General features: G+C 32.9%; 1 protein-coding gene across 1 annotated transcript; it reads left to right on the top strand.

Annotated features, from left to right (window-relative positions):
- The first annotated feature begins 6,254 nt into the window (after positions 1-6,254).
- On the top strand, positions 6,255-15,326 carry LOC148602138 (proteasome subunit beta type-6-like). Its single transcript, XM_088556930.1, has 6 exons — positions 6,255-6,384; positions 10,080-10,147; positions 11,597-11,728; positions 12,479-12,608; positions 13,372-13,516; positions 15,114-15,326. Exons 1-6 carry the CDS (start codon positions 6,298-6,300, stop codon positions 15,242-15,244), a joined length of 693 nt encoding a protein of 230 aa, XP_088413056.1. The 5' UTR covers positions 6,255-6,297; the 3' UTR covers positions 15,245-15,326.
- Positions 15,327-15,746: the final 420 nt, after the last annotated feature.

Genomic DNA, 15,746 nt, shown 5'->3' with positions numbered 1-15,746 from the left:
AAGCTTATATTTTTACCCCACTCAGTTGTTTGAAAGTCTAAATCTTCCTTGAACTGCATGTGTAAGGAAACTAAACAGATATAGGTATCAACATGTAGCCCATTGTCTCAGCTTAACAATGGTATCAAGAAAGTTGAGGTAATACATAGGATTTGGGATTAAAATGGAAAAAAAATGTACTCCTATCCCAGGGAAAATTCGCTTGAATGGACATATTTTTTAATGTCAAAATCACTATAGTATTTATGCTTCAATAAAAATGGTGTTAAGCTATTTTCAGTTTAGTTTTATCACAATTTCTGGTAATACCTGAGGTTCTTTTGATGAGTTTTAGCGATTGTTGTAGTCAGAATTTATGAAATAAAATGTTGTTTTTTTGTTTTTATTTTCCCCAAAAAAGTTGCATAAATTTGATAACATCGATTATATGCTAAAAATTAACATTTTGGTTCATGTTGAGGTATTTTTTCATGGGTAGGGGTGGCAATTTTTCACCTACTTGTAAAAATTGGACATTGAAAAGTTCAAATATTCATTACTTGGGCTCATTAGAAAGCTAAGAGGCTATATAATTGTACATGAATATACAAAAGCTTGTTTGAGGTACGGTATTTAAAAAAATGACAATTACCAGTGAAATGGAAGAAAATGTGAAATTTTGAATATTCACCTTTTAATAAAAAACTCATTATTGTCACATTGAAACTGTGAAATACATCGATAATTAAAACAAAAGTACACAATATGTTTATTGTACTTCGTTTATATGCTAAAAATTAAGGATGCTCCTTCAGGTCGCGTCATTACAGGGGATTAAGCATCATCGAAAACGAATCTCTGCCTAAGGTCCTTTCTAACCTTTCTTAAGGTCCCAAGTACCGTGAACCACGCTACATAAATTGGAATAATAACTTAGGAGTTCTTATGGATGCCGTGTGGATGATTACGCAATAAAGTAGAGAACAAGAAGACATTGATTCCTTGTCAGAGTGGGCAAAGGCTGTGAGGTCTTTAATTTTGAAACGAATGAAAGTTTTATGGGGGTCAATGAGTGTCAATGCGACATCAGTTTTCAAACGCGATGTATGGTAGCAAAAACATTGTCTGCTATACATGACAAATATGTTGTCATACCAGCAGACAAAGCCCAAAACAAAATTGTTTTTGTCTGCAAAACGTTTGCATATGTATCCAAATATCAGTTAATTATCAGAAGTAGACGTAGAAAATAATAGCAGTGATAAGACCTATACTGCCGCTACACTCTCCAAAGAAGAGATAGTGGAAAACCATAAATCTACGCTATCCTCTTTTGGTATGTCTACCAAAAACGATGATTGTGATTTACCGTTTATGTACTGGATTCCCAAACTCCACAAAAATCCATACAAACAATGTTGCATAGCTGAATGTGCAAAATGTACTACTAAACCTTTCAAAACTTTAACTTCTATACTCACAGTTGTCAAAGAGGGTCTTCAGTTCTTCCACGACACTTGTTACTCTCGTAGTGGTATTAATTCAATGTGCATGGATCCTGAAAATTCGAAAGATCTTCTGGAGACCCACAATTCAAGATTATTATCAGAATACAAAACCATAAAACCTATGATTTTTCAACACTGTTTACAATGTACTTCTATTCCCCATACTCGGTTAAAATCCCGACTTAAAAACATATATATACATCGTTGTTTCTGCAAAAGAAGATGATATACCTAGATACAGATATAGTTCTTGGTAGAGATTCCTCACGTTTTGTAAAAAATAATTCCAAATCATCTTCCAAATATACAGAATATGTCTTCAGGCTAAAAACCACTAATTCCACTTTCCATAGGCTTCTATGCTAATTTCACAATATTCAATGGCTTCTCTGGACTTTACCTTAACTTTAACCTGCAGAGGACTATATATCAGCATGATTCTACATATGTCAGCTCACAATCCTCAGAATGGCATGTGGGGTTAGCAGACTTGTAGTGCAGTACTGGTCACCGGAAGTGAAGGGTCTATAAATAGCATGGGAAATCCCAGTGTTTTCAAAAGATAGGGGTATACTTAAAAATCATTATGGAGATTAGGCTTCACATCACAAGAAGCAAAATGCACCTATAAAATGTACAGAAATGTTTTTCCTTTCAGAAACCGTTTAAATGTTTTAAATAAGATGAGAACTTTTTTCACAGCACTATGAGGAACAGGGGTAATTTCTGCGTAGGACTATTTTTGCGTACGTTCCAAATGCTCATTGGTTGAATTGGTGGTCTGTAACCTAAATTCAACTCGCTGCAATTTTTTATCGATAACATATTTGTCCAGTGTGGTGGACGTGTTTTTCAACAAACGGTAGGCATTCCAGTGGGAACAAATTGTGCTCCTCTACGTGCTGACCTATTCCTTCACTCTTATGAGGCTGAGTTTATAGCTGATCTGATCCAAACGAAAGAACATCATTTAGCTAGATCCTTTAATCTTTGTTTTTTGCTATATATATAAGTCAAGATTTGAGGCTGACTTCACAGTGTCTGTAGTATTCTTTATCTCAAGTTCTTTGGGCTACGATTGTTTAACGACAACATGTCATATATATATATACGACATGTTATCGTGAAATTTCGGGGATTTTATGCATCGCATCTACCCCAAAGAAGTCAGCCTCAAATCTTGACCTACACTTAGAGATCGATGGCAAAGTAAAACTACTGACCAAACTTTACGACAAACGTGATGACTGTTCATTTAGAATTGTCAACTTTCCTTTCGTCTGTGGCAACATCTTTTCAGCACCTTGCTCATTTACTTTTATTACTTTGTATGTATTGTTTAGTTACTTTATGTTCCTTGTTGTGTTTGTCTGTTTTCCATGTCTTTTCTTTGTCCCTGGATTACATTCTTTTGATTTCCGCTGGAATCTTGATTACTCTTTCATGGGTAGGTGTGATGATTTTTCGCCACATTGGACTTAGGAAAGTTCAGAGATTTATTACCTGGGCTAATTTGAGATCGAGCTAAGATACAATGTACTATATAAACGTACTGTATCACAAAAAGTTTGTTATCATTAAAAAAAAATGATAAAATTGATTTTCAACACTATATAAAGATAGCCATATTTTATTTTTTTTGATTCCGCAAAATTGATACCCACAAATATGTTCACTTGACAGAATCCGCGAATATTAGCAACCTCGAAAATTGGAACGTTTACAGTAATGTGTGAGAAATCTTTCAATGAGGGAGTTTTTATAGCCTCTCACCCAAGAGACACACACTTTTTTTTTAGACAAAGCTTAAAATGTAGAAGTCTCCCTCCAAATGTAGGAGGTTTAACAGGTATGCACCCATCTCAACATTAAAAGAAGTGGAATCTACGTATACATTCACACAAAATAAAGTCAATTCTACATTAATCTGATTCTCAATTAATTGCTTACGAGTGTATTCATTAGCCATAATTGGGTTTAATCTTCGGCTGGCTTCATCTCTATGAACAGCACGTGCATAAGTTGGCTCCAATTCTTGTTACAGCCGGTCAGAAATTAAACTTTGAAGAAAAATATTAATTTAAGACCTTTTTTATTCAGAAATTAAACAAAAGCACAAATTTCTTTGATTTCTGAAATTTTATTTAATACTGGTAAACAAAATTGAAAGCTGTCCAATTATATACATATGCAGGTAAATTTATTTTACTCTCAGCAATAATTGAAATATCAATCGTTAAAAAAATTCTTGATTGAGTAATTAAAACAAAATTTGATTTCCAAATTGAATCGGTATTTCTTCCGTTGTTGAAGATTCTTGTTATAGATAGAATTTTGTAATCGTAATTATAAATCTGCCTTTTTATGCATCATAACATATTTCATTTGTGCATCTATCTGTGTAGATGCAAGTGTTGCACCTCAAATTATGTTAGAATTATAGCTTAATTTTTAATGATGAAATTAATACCAAGAACCATGGAGGGTAGTATACAACCGCTATACTGAAATTTAATGTACTTGCTGCATTTTTCGTGAGGTAATTAAGCAGCACGGATTGGAAACAGGCATCGTATTTCACGATAAATGGAACCATCTAAAAAATTAATACAACAGATATATATGTTTCTTGACATTTTGATTTTACTGATTAAGAGTACATTATTAAATCTGGAAATTTGGTTCGATTTTATTTGGGAAATATTATGGAAGCTGGCTCTACATGTACGTATGTAGATAATCACACGAGGATCATTTCAAAGTTCGAAAATGTTATTTGAGAACCATGCATATCCATTTATCTTTTTCTAGTAAAACCAACAATAAATGTAAGCCATTAAACATACATAAGATTGTGCATTGAAAGTATTCTAACAATGCAAGAGGTCTTTTTTCAGAGTTTTATTGAATTATGTTCAGTCAAATAAAAGACAATTTAAAAAAATGCAAAACTGTTTCTGAGAAGATATGTTGCATCTGCTTATGTTTTCAAGTTAAGTATTTAAGTTATTTTAATTAACGGGGTATTGAGTTCATTAAATTGTCTATAATTCTACTAAATGACATTTTAACGATTTTTGCCTTTTACTCATGAACGATTTACTATCCATAGCCATACACTCATGAACGATTTACTATCCATAGCCATACACTCATGAACGATTTACTATCCATAGCCATACACTCATGAACAATTTACTATCCATAGCCATACACTCATTTTACTATCCATAGCCATACACTCATTTTACTATCCATAGCCATACACTCAATTTACTATCCATAGCCATACACTCATTTTACTATCCATAGCCATACACTCAATTTACTATCCATAGCCATACACTCATGAACGATTTACTATCCATAGCCATACACTCATGAACGATTTACTATCCATAGCCATACACTCATGAACGATTTACTATCCATAGCCATACACTCATGAACGATTTACTATCCATAGCCATACACTCATTTTACTATCCATAGCCATACACTCATTTTACTATCCATAGCCATACACTCAATTTACTATCCATAGCCATACACTCATGAACGATTTACTATCCATAGCCATACACTCATGAACGATTTACTATCCATAGCCATACACTCATGAACGATTTACTATCCATAGCCATACACTCATTTTACTATCCATAGCCATACGCTCATTTTACTATCCATAGCCATACACTCAATTTACTATCCATAGCCATACACTCATTTTACTATCCATAGCCATACACTCAATTTACTATCCATAGCCATACACTCATGAACGATTTAATATCCATAGCCATACACTCATGAACGATTTACTATCCATAGCCATACACTCATGAACGATATACTATCCATAGCCATACACTCATTTTACTATCCATAGCCATACACTCATTTTACTATCCATAGCCATACACTCATGAACGATCCATAGCCATACACTCATTTTACTATCCATAGCCATACACTCATGAACGATTTACTATCCATAGCCATACACTCATTTTACTATCCATAGCCATACACTCATTTTACTATCCATAGCCATACACTCATGAACGATTTACTATCCATAGCCATACACTCATTTTACTATCCATAGCCATACACTCATGAACGATTTACTATCCATAGCCATACACTCATTTTACTATCCATAGCCATACACTCATTTTACTATCCATAGCCATACATTCATGAACGATTTACTATCCATAGCCATACACTCATGAACGATTTACTATCCATAGCCATACACTCATGAACGAAACACTTTTGACATACAATTTTCCTGCAATTTCTAAAACACTATACTTCATACTGCAATCTAGGATAGTTTTAAAACTGCAAATTTACATTAAACATAAAATCAAGCCCATGTGTTTTAATTGTGCATGCTCATTCTAGTTTCAAAACTGTTTTAAAAAGGTTACAACAAAAATTTCAGCATTATCACTCTTTTCACAACTTGATATTTCTTTTTAAAAAAAATCAATTGTTTTATTTGTCAGGAACTCTTAAAAACTTTCACACTGTTTAATATTTTTCACACAATTAATATGATGATAATTTTGTTCTTTGTCTTTTCAAGAAAAGAAAAAAGATGGAGAATATGAACTTCACCCTAACTGAATTATAACTTGAAAAGTATTAGTATATTATATTCACCATAACTTTAAAGAATTTGCTGTATTGGAAAATGTTCAAGGCAAGTAACCATTATGGTGCGTTGTTGTTAAATACATTGATTGGTGTTTAGCTAAAGTAAAGAAGAGTAACCTCCCATGTTTTGAACTTGAAAATGGCAACGATGACCAGCAACTTTCATTCTACCGGCATTTTTTGCCCAGAAACTCCTGACTGGATGAATGCAGAACATGAAACTGGGGTAATTACTTTTAAGTATTGTCTAAATGAAAATACCATGTAATTTGACGACATTTTCAAACGTCCAGAAAAATAGAGAGGCTGAAAGTGAAAGATAATCCCTTGTTTCTGACAATGACAGGGCTTTGCTGTCCAAATGCACGTACTTTTCGGTGGGTACGTGTGGATAGTTAAGCTCAATCATTGACAGAAAGAAGTGCTTGTGAAGATAATCCTTTTTTTGGGGATTCGGCACTAGAGTTAGTAGAGAAATTTTTTAAGACCAGGGACATTTGGTATTTGTCCAGTAAAAGCTGTATAAAACTAACTTCTGAAAAAATCTCAGAACACTGCCATGTTTTGTTGATTGAAGTATATCACATTTTTATAAATGTGATGACCTTTCATTCAGAATTGTCAACTTTCCTTTCATCTGTGGCAACATCCCTTAGGCTCCTGCATATGTAGTATTCATATCACAACTCATATGTTATGCCAGAGCTTGCTGAAACTACGCAGACTTTTTGTATTGCGCTAGAACTCTAACAAATAGGCTTCTGGAACAGGGTTATGTTGCTACAAGATTGAAGTCATCACTACAGAAGTTTTATGGTCGTTATCATGAACTCGTGGATCGTTATGGTGTATCCATCAGCACCATGAAAACTGATTTATTCAACGGGTCATAGTTTTCCTTTCCTCATTTGTCTACCCCGGACTTGACTTTTTATGAGCAACTTGGCGGGTGTTTCTAAAAAAGCAGAGGATGCTTACCCTACCGGTGCACCTGGTCCATGCTCTCAGTTTTTAGTGGAGTCCGAGTTGCTCATTTACTTTGTTACTTTGTATGTATGATTTTAGTTACTTTATGTTCTTTGTTGTGTATGTCTGTTTTCCATGTCTGGTCTTTGTCCCTGGATTACATTCTTTTGATTACCGCTATAACCTTGGTTCCCATGATTACTCTTTATCAATATCTATATGTACAGCTTATAATTCTGCACATCAATTGACTTGCATTTGTAGCCATTTTAAAAAGCTTTTAAAAACTGGGTACACTAAAAGTTTTGTAGTTAATTTCAACCAGCTTCTATGATGATGAAATATTTTTTTAAAAGTTCATGAGTGAGTAAAAGACGATAGATTGAATTTATTTACTCAGTCATTTTAGTGAACATTAGACATGCTATTGCCATTTGTTCTTAAATTTGTTGTTTTTTTTTAAATTATTTTAAATGATACATGTACATTATTAGAACTTCCCAATTTAACATCCTTCTGCCCTAAACTTACTTGGATGGCATGTACAGACATATCAGTGATTTAGCTAGCGCTTGCCATTTTCGCCATTGACGAATGATTTTCGAAAGTGGCGAATTTTTCTCGTGCACGATTCGTCACTTGATGTTTCGCCCCCCCCCCCAAAAAAAAAATATCGGTAAAAAACCTTTTATGTTCCCATGACCCCATAATTGACAACTTTATTACCTTTCCCAAGCCAATTAGGGTTTTACAATAAACAATCATGACCAATGTTTAAATTGCATCACCTTTGATCACACCTTGCTTGATCACCTGGTTAAGGACAGTGATTTAGCTAGCGCTCGCCATTTTTGCCATTGACGAATGATTTTCGAAAGTGGCGAATTTTTCTCGTGCACAATTCGTCACTTGATATTTCACTCCCCCAAAAAAAAATATCGGTAAAAAAGCCTCTGATGTTCCCATGACCCCATAATTGACAACTTTATTACCTTTCCCAAGCCAATTAGGGTTTTACAATAAACAATCATGACCAATGTTTTGATTGCACCTCCGATCACACCTTGCTTGATCTCCTGGTTAAGGCTAATTATCCCGACAAACAAATTAATTAACAAATTAATTAACGGTAATGATTTGTTTGTTGAGCTGTGACATGTTCTCAAAGTACTCAAAGTGTCATCGTATATATTTAAAATGGAAAGATGTTTGGATTTTTCAATCACAGTTCGAATTGCAACTATGTCTGCCATTACGAACTATTTTAGTTCGTCGTCACATGACAACGTACCTAAAGGTCAAAAGTCTAAAAATAAGTCAACTACTACAAAGAGTAGCAGTGATCGACAATTAAAGTCAAAATTTAAACCAGAGTGGTCAAAGATATTTCCATGCATATACTACAAAGATGGGGCGATGTACTGCCGTGACTGCCAAGATGCTGGACTTACCAATACATTTTCTATCGGAAGCAACACATTCCTAATAGATAATATACAGAAGCACATCAACACTGCTGATCATAAACGGGCAGTTCAGACCAAATCCATGAAGCATGGGCTTTCACTTTGTGGTGCATGGCTAAGGACAGGAGGTTTATGCATTTCTGATCAAGTAAACAGTGCTTTAGATTCTAAGACACATGCCAACAATAGTAGCTGATGTATATAATTTTTAGATTTTTACACACATGATATGTATGACACAGTAACAAAGTATTTTTTTGCATTTTTTATTCATGAATAGTTGCTAATGTAGAAACTGTATGTTGTTATATATTTTTTATTAACATGAATTATCTGTTATTTATATACCAGTGCTGAAATAGAAATAAACATGTTATTATTTATAATATAGTTGTTATAAGTACAGTAGATTCCACTCAATTGCATAGCCTATTTGCCAGTAAAAATTATGCATCAATGTTTGCAGTTTTTGGGCTTTTGAAATGGTCTGTGTGTTTTTATTCCTCTGTTCATTGTACACTGATAGTTGTGTATTATATGCGTCATTGACTTCGATGTATTCCTATGAAGAGTGGATAGTATGGGGCACCTTAGAGTAGTTGAATTTCATTAGACATTGTACTGAATGAATGACTTTTAATTTTTGTATGATATTTATGCCTAGTAACCCAAGCTCACTAAAAACTGTTCAGCTCATTAAAGAAAATTAAATTTACATTGATAATCATTTGTAGTCGGAAGAATTTAAATAGGGACAAAAAATACCCCAAGCCGAACCTCAAGCCACATCATAAGGTGATGTTCGGCATGTCGTCAGAAGTCATTGTTCACCTAGGTGCTTGTTTATTTTAATGTAATTAGAAATCATTTATATTGTCTTTTATGTCCATGATTTTTTAATCCATTATTAACACCTCCTGATTGATGATAATCTAGTTTTTACAACAATAAATATGATTGACATATTTATGACCCGAAGGCTTAAAATAGAATTTGGGAAAACCTGTCTTTACCTGGACGAGGCAAAATTCTCTATGCAATAAACCGAAATGCACCTCCAAGGCCTATGCAAATAAGCGATTTTTTCCCTAGTAGAATAATAGGAAATGGTTTTGTGCAGGAGAAAATTATGCTAATAACCGAAATATGCAATTAAGCGATATGCGATTAAGTGGAGTCGACTGTATATGTATATACATGCATGCTGATAAATTTGCGACGCGAAAAGAAAAAAACAGTATTGAGATTTAGTCTAACGCAAAAGTGACTAATGGGTTGAAAATCCTGGCTAAATCCCTGCATATAAAATGTAATACAGATAACCAGTGTAAATAAACAGAGGTACGAACACTAATTCCTTTAGTTTTGTTTGTTGTATTTATTATACATGTATATTCTGTTGGAGGAGATATTTCTCCTTTCTACTGTTTAGTTTTTGTGAAGTATATGTTACACATGAGAACTCTTTAGTTTTTGTTTCTTTTTTCAGACAACCATTATGGCTGTTGAGTTTGATGGAGGTGTTGTCATTGGTGCTGATTCAAGAACTACTACTGGGTAAACTTGTTCAAGTTAAATCCATATTAAGTACTTAATGTGTAGTTGTAATCTTTGAAGTTTTTCAGTTTAGTGTGATATGAATTGTTGTCAATATACCCATAGCTGAGAAGTTAAATATTTATACCCCTACAAATAAAGTTGAAAGGATACATATACACTCCTTGAGACATTTAGGTTTCCCACATGCTTGCTAAATGCTCACCAAATGCACGATAAACAAATACTTCTAATGTGCATTTAAACGCACGATAAACAAACGCTCCTGGCATGCGTTTAAACGAACGATGAAAAATAATGATATTAGCAAATAATGACGAAAGAAAAAATATAAAATAGAATTAATGAAGATATGTAAATTGATAATAGCGAAAATATGAAAATATAAGTTGAATCAAGGAAATAACGCTTATATTGTGCGTTTAAACGAACACAAAACCATGTGTAAATGTTAAATGATGCAGGAACGCTAAAATGGGAAACATGAATTTTTCAAAGAGTGAATGTAGGAATTCCTGTCTGTCTGTTGGTCTCTGTCCACACATGTAACTATGTAATAATGATAGAGGATTTATGGAAGAACTTACAAAGTATCTTGATTCAAAATTAGGACTTCAGATGACTTCTAGAAGTTTTAATGAATTCTCCAGAGATGAACTTTTTCAAATATGTCCTCTGTCAGTTCATTTGTGAATTTTCCCCTGGAATTGGGAATTTTCAAACTATGATCAGGCACAAAAATACCACAATAAGTACACCATGAAGTAAAATAACACATTATACATTTAATTATATTTAAAAAAAAATAATCATCAAATGATCAATGTACCTGTCTCTGTTTATAAACACAGTCTTCGCTAAGCCATATGTCCTTCAAATTTGACAAGAATGTGTTTTAGATGTAAACATCCTGTTGATTTACAATGCTGATCTGGATTGGAAACCCATGTCGGACATGGACATGCAAAAAATCCAAATAAATAAAATTCCAATATTGGGAATTGGAAATTTTCTCTAGTGAGGGCAGTGGCCACCTGAAGGGGAATGAGGCCACCCAGCAGCCCCAAATACTATAAATTCAACATAAAAATTTCATTTTCTTTTCACTGAAACCTGCTGCTTTTATATGAAGCAATATTCTGATATACTTGCATGTACCTATGTGGGCATATTGTATGGACCTAAATATTTTCTCTTGATTTTCACTTGAATTTTGCATGACTTTCATCTGATTCAAGCAAATTAATTTTGTGACACTTCACATGAAGTTCATAAAAATTTAGGGTTTATGTGAATTACATATGAAGTTTTTACATCTACACCATGTAAAGTGAACTTCATGTGAACAATATCTGCCTGTGTATTAGATAAAATGGTGAAATTTTTTAAATTTTTCTTTAGTTTTCAGTTTTAATTTATTTCGAAATGTTTTTACAATTAATTTTGAAGGTCTTACATAGCTAACAGAGTGACAGATAAGCTGACGAAAGTTACAGACAGAATCTACTGTTGTCGATCAGGATCAGCTGCAGACACACAAGCTATTGCCGATATAGTTAATTACCATTTAAACTTTTACAAGTAAGTAACAATAGGATGTTCTGAGTATATTATTAGTGAAATATATTTTTTTGAAAATTTACAGTAGGAAAAATAAGTCACATTAATCTGTTTATACTTCAAACTCAACAAATGAATGGCATATTGGAGTCAACTTGTCCTACCATCCAAATTCTGTTGCAATTATCTCAGCTCTCAATGGATGATTGGTTTCAAATTGTATATGTATATGTATATTTCAAATGTATAGTTTTATATGGGTGTTGTTGGATATCCTCTTCTGTTTTATGGGGCTGCCATTTTTTTGGGGGGTAATGGAGATAGAAAGATAGCGAAAATTTGCATCACAAAAATCTTGGCTCCCAGTGGATGGATTGATTTTCAAATTGGTGTGTGGCTTTGTATAGAAGGGGAATGTGTTATAAGCTGTTTTTGATTGTGTCCCATATCATCTTCCTGTATGAGTGGGAGTATGCTTAGCATGACAACATGTGCAACTTGATGTTGTTACTGAAATCAGAAGGATATGTACAAGTCAAGCTTGGTACAACAAAAACTCATTTACAAGGTAGTTTTATAAAATAATTTATTTGTTGTTGTTTACTTTGTCCTTTATAAAGATATCCACATTTGTACATTTTTTGTATATACCATATTTAAAATTCTTACTATACAGCTAACAATTTATTGGTACTATTTTTCACCCCTTTCTGTCCACTGTGAAAATTTATGTTAACAGTATGCATATATTATACAATCCTTTCTTTTTAGAATGGATTATGGAGAGGAACCTCAAGTAAAAGTAGCTGCTAATGTATTTAAAGAATTATGCTACCAGAACAGAGATAGTATTTCAGCTGGCATACTGGTGGCTGGCTGGGACATGGTTAATGGTGGCCAGGTATGTAATACTGTAATATGAAATAGTCACTTGGAGCTATGAAATCAATAAGAGAATCTGTGTATTCTTTACAGTAATTTTACAAAGTAAAAGTAGATGAAAATTTTGACAAATTTGACAATTTTTTGTTGTACTCCTTTCAGGGATTTAAGGGATTTTCACATTTTTTTCATGGTAAAAAATTGGGCATGTCATAAAAAATGCACAAAAGAGGATATGGTGGTCACTATACTTTAAAAATTGTTTTTTAAAATTTCTATTCTAGCAAATTATTGTATACACTTTTATTCATATTTGTAGTCACAGATAAGAATAATTTTAAAAACATTTACCAAAAACCATGAGACTTAGTTTTCTGCAATGGATATTAAATGTCAGTCCCTGTAAGACAGGCGGTAGGTGATACATGGTATGAAAAAACCCATCTTTTAGTTAGTGTAATTTGACTATTTGCACCATTAGAATCAAGGAAAACAGACAAGATTTCCATGTCATGCTGGACCATTGAGTTACAATTTAATTGAAATGTACTGAAAATGAACATTTCCAGGGCAGATAACTCATTTTTCTAAGATTCTATTGAAAAATTTCTGAGCAAAGCCAGTGATGCACAGATCAAACAATGGTCTGTTCAAATAGAGAAAGCATCCTTGAGGGAAATCATATTGTCAGATCAGTGGGGTTTTGACATGCATGTTTCTGATCTTTCCAATTTTGCCTGATTCTTACAAACACTTACAGTAACTACATGTGTTTTGTACAGATCTACAGCGTACCATTGGGAGGAATGTTGACAAGATTACCATTTGCCACGGGTGGTTCTGGAAGTACTTATGTATATGGATATGTTGATTCTCACTATAAAGAGAACATGTCTAAAGAAGAATGTTTAAAGTTCATTTCTGAAGGTGAGTGATGGTATTATACTATAGGGTTATTAAATGGTTATTTTCATATTAATCCTGTATTATGTCCTCGTGCAGTCGTATTGGGTTCGCCTCGGGCCAATACAAGTGATCTCAACCCAATACGACTGCACGAGGATATAATACAGGATTAATATGAAAATAACCATTTTATGATCCCTTTATTAACTGATGACTTAAAATAACAGGAGTTATCTGTACAAACCTTTAAATAAATTGTAAAACTATAGTCTATTTCGGATAAAAGCGATAGTTATGGTCTATTCCACATAACACTGCAAATTTATAGTCAGTTTTGGCAAACAAAATTCTATAGTCTGTTTCAAACAAAATGGCGGACAAGTTTAACTTTTATACAGGGCCAGAATTAATACAGGGCATGTGCCCTGTATTAAATTAATACAGGGCAATTGCCCTGTATAAATTATGGTTGCTAAAACCTCCTGTTGTATTAAAGGGGCAATTTACATTGTATTTTAAGTCATCAGTTAATAAATGTTCCAATCAGTAAATTGTAAACAATGTTAAAAGATCCATCTTTTAAGGCAATAAATTGGTATAAGAAGATGCCTTCCTTTCTTATTGGATTTCCTAAAAAAAAAAAAAAGAAAAGGGCCAAGAACCAAGACATTAACTTGGAAGGGCCAAATGTTTCTAAGCAGGCATAATGTATCTACTTAGCATGCATTTAGCAAGTTTTTTTCCATGAGAATTTAATATTAGTTACCTTACTTTTTACCCTCTTCTTTTCTGGCATGACAGGCTTAGTGATGTTAACTGTGTTAGAGCATATGGTCATAAATACATGTGTATGTTGTGTACAAACTTATCAGCAAAAGAAAAACTCTCCTATTAAAGGAGTGATTTGAAAGTGGTATGTAGCTTTTGATGAATTTCACACTGGGTGTGATACAGTGATATTTAATACAATGTACATGGTTTTATTTCTCTTTTCTCTCTTTTTTAACAGTTAAAGAAGGCAGCCATGTCCAATAAACTCATTTCTTTTGGCCTAATACTGTGAAAGTAATTTAATTCATGGATACCAGTTTTCCTGGTTTAGGGAAGAAACACTAGTTCGTAGATTCATGAATTTGTGATTTTGAGGTTTCAGTATACACATCAGTGGGATTCACCATTTCGTTAGGAACCAAATATCTTGGTTTGGCCTACCTACTAAAACGACAAAAATTGGTACCCTATGAACAATATTACTTTCATAGTACATGTAGATACATATATAGGGAATTCTAGATCAAAGATTATAGATAAATACTGAATGTCTAGATTAGTCATTGCTTTATTTTGTTCAAACTAAATTATACACATATTTTGCCTTTTTGCAATTAGTTATTTAGAAGACAAAATACCAATGAATATGACATACATGTATGCATAAACTGAACTTTGAGTTTAACATAGGTAGCTAATAACATAAGATCATAGAACCGGTTAGAATTATAACTTAAATTTTTTTCTGTAAATGTTTTTAAAGTTTTATCATAAAGATCCAATATTTAGACACGTATGATTGGCTTAATACCTTATGATTAATCTTTTTTATTTCTTTCAATTTTAGCTGTTGCTTTGGCTATGAGTCGTGATGGATCTAGTGGAGGTGTGATACGTATGGCTTGCATTACCAAGGACGGTGTAGAGAGATTTGTACTGACTGGGAAGGATATACCGAAATTCTATGAAGCATACTGACAAAACAGACTTCATTCTCATAGTGCTTGTTAATTGTGTTGCATACATTTTTATTTCGAATAAAACATTGTCCATTTCTTTATGAGATCTAGTCCTGTTTTTTTATGCTTCTTATAATGCATACAATGATGCAGTTTTCTGCCAATATCTTGAAAACTTTGATGGACAGAAAAATACTCCCACATGATGAAATGGTACTTATGATAAGGTCTACAAAAGTTTTGAATTTTTGTATTTCTATTATGTATGTTTTCCTAATCTTTCTTTCAAAGATGACTTTTAATGAACTTATTTTAGAATTTTTAGAATTAGAAAACGTAAAAAAACATTAGGTTACTTAACTTTATTTTAAGATAATTGAGCCTAAATGTGGGCATTTTTTTACCAAATTTTATACGTATTTCCAATATTTCATTAATTTAAAAAAAAAAAACAGGTATATAGAATTCTTTAAAAATTTATAACATAACTGTCATTCTGTTATATTTCAAAGAGATAGTTT

Source organism: Perna viridis, chromosome 12 (genome assembly GCF_037379345.1).
Source record: "Perna viridis isolate PV_CMFRI_1.1 ecotype Kerala chromosome 12, ASM3737934v1, whole genome shotgun sequence".
Taxonomy (NCBI): Eukaryota; Metazoa; Mollusca; class Bivalvia; order Mytilida; family Mytilidae; genus Perna; species Perna viridis.
This window is presented reverse-complemented; position numbering and strand designations above follow the sequence as displayed.

Bases quoted from the DNA above. Each gene is read 5' to 3' on its own strand.
- LOC148602138 (XM_088556930.1), top strand. From the start codon at position 6,298: ATGGCAACGATGACCAGCAACTTTCATTCTACCGGCATTTTTTGCCCA. The intron at 10,148-11,596 runs GTAAACTTGTTC...TTAATTTTGAAG, and splicing joins GATTCAAGAACTACTACTGG to GTCTTACATAGCTAACAGAG. The intron at 13,517-15,113 runs GTGAGTGATGGT...TTTCAATTTTAG, and splicing joins TTTAAAGTTCATTTCTGAAG to CTGTTGCTTTGGCTATGAGT.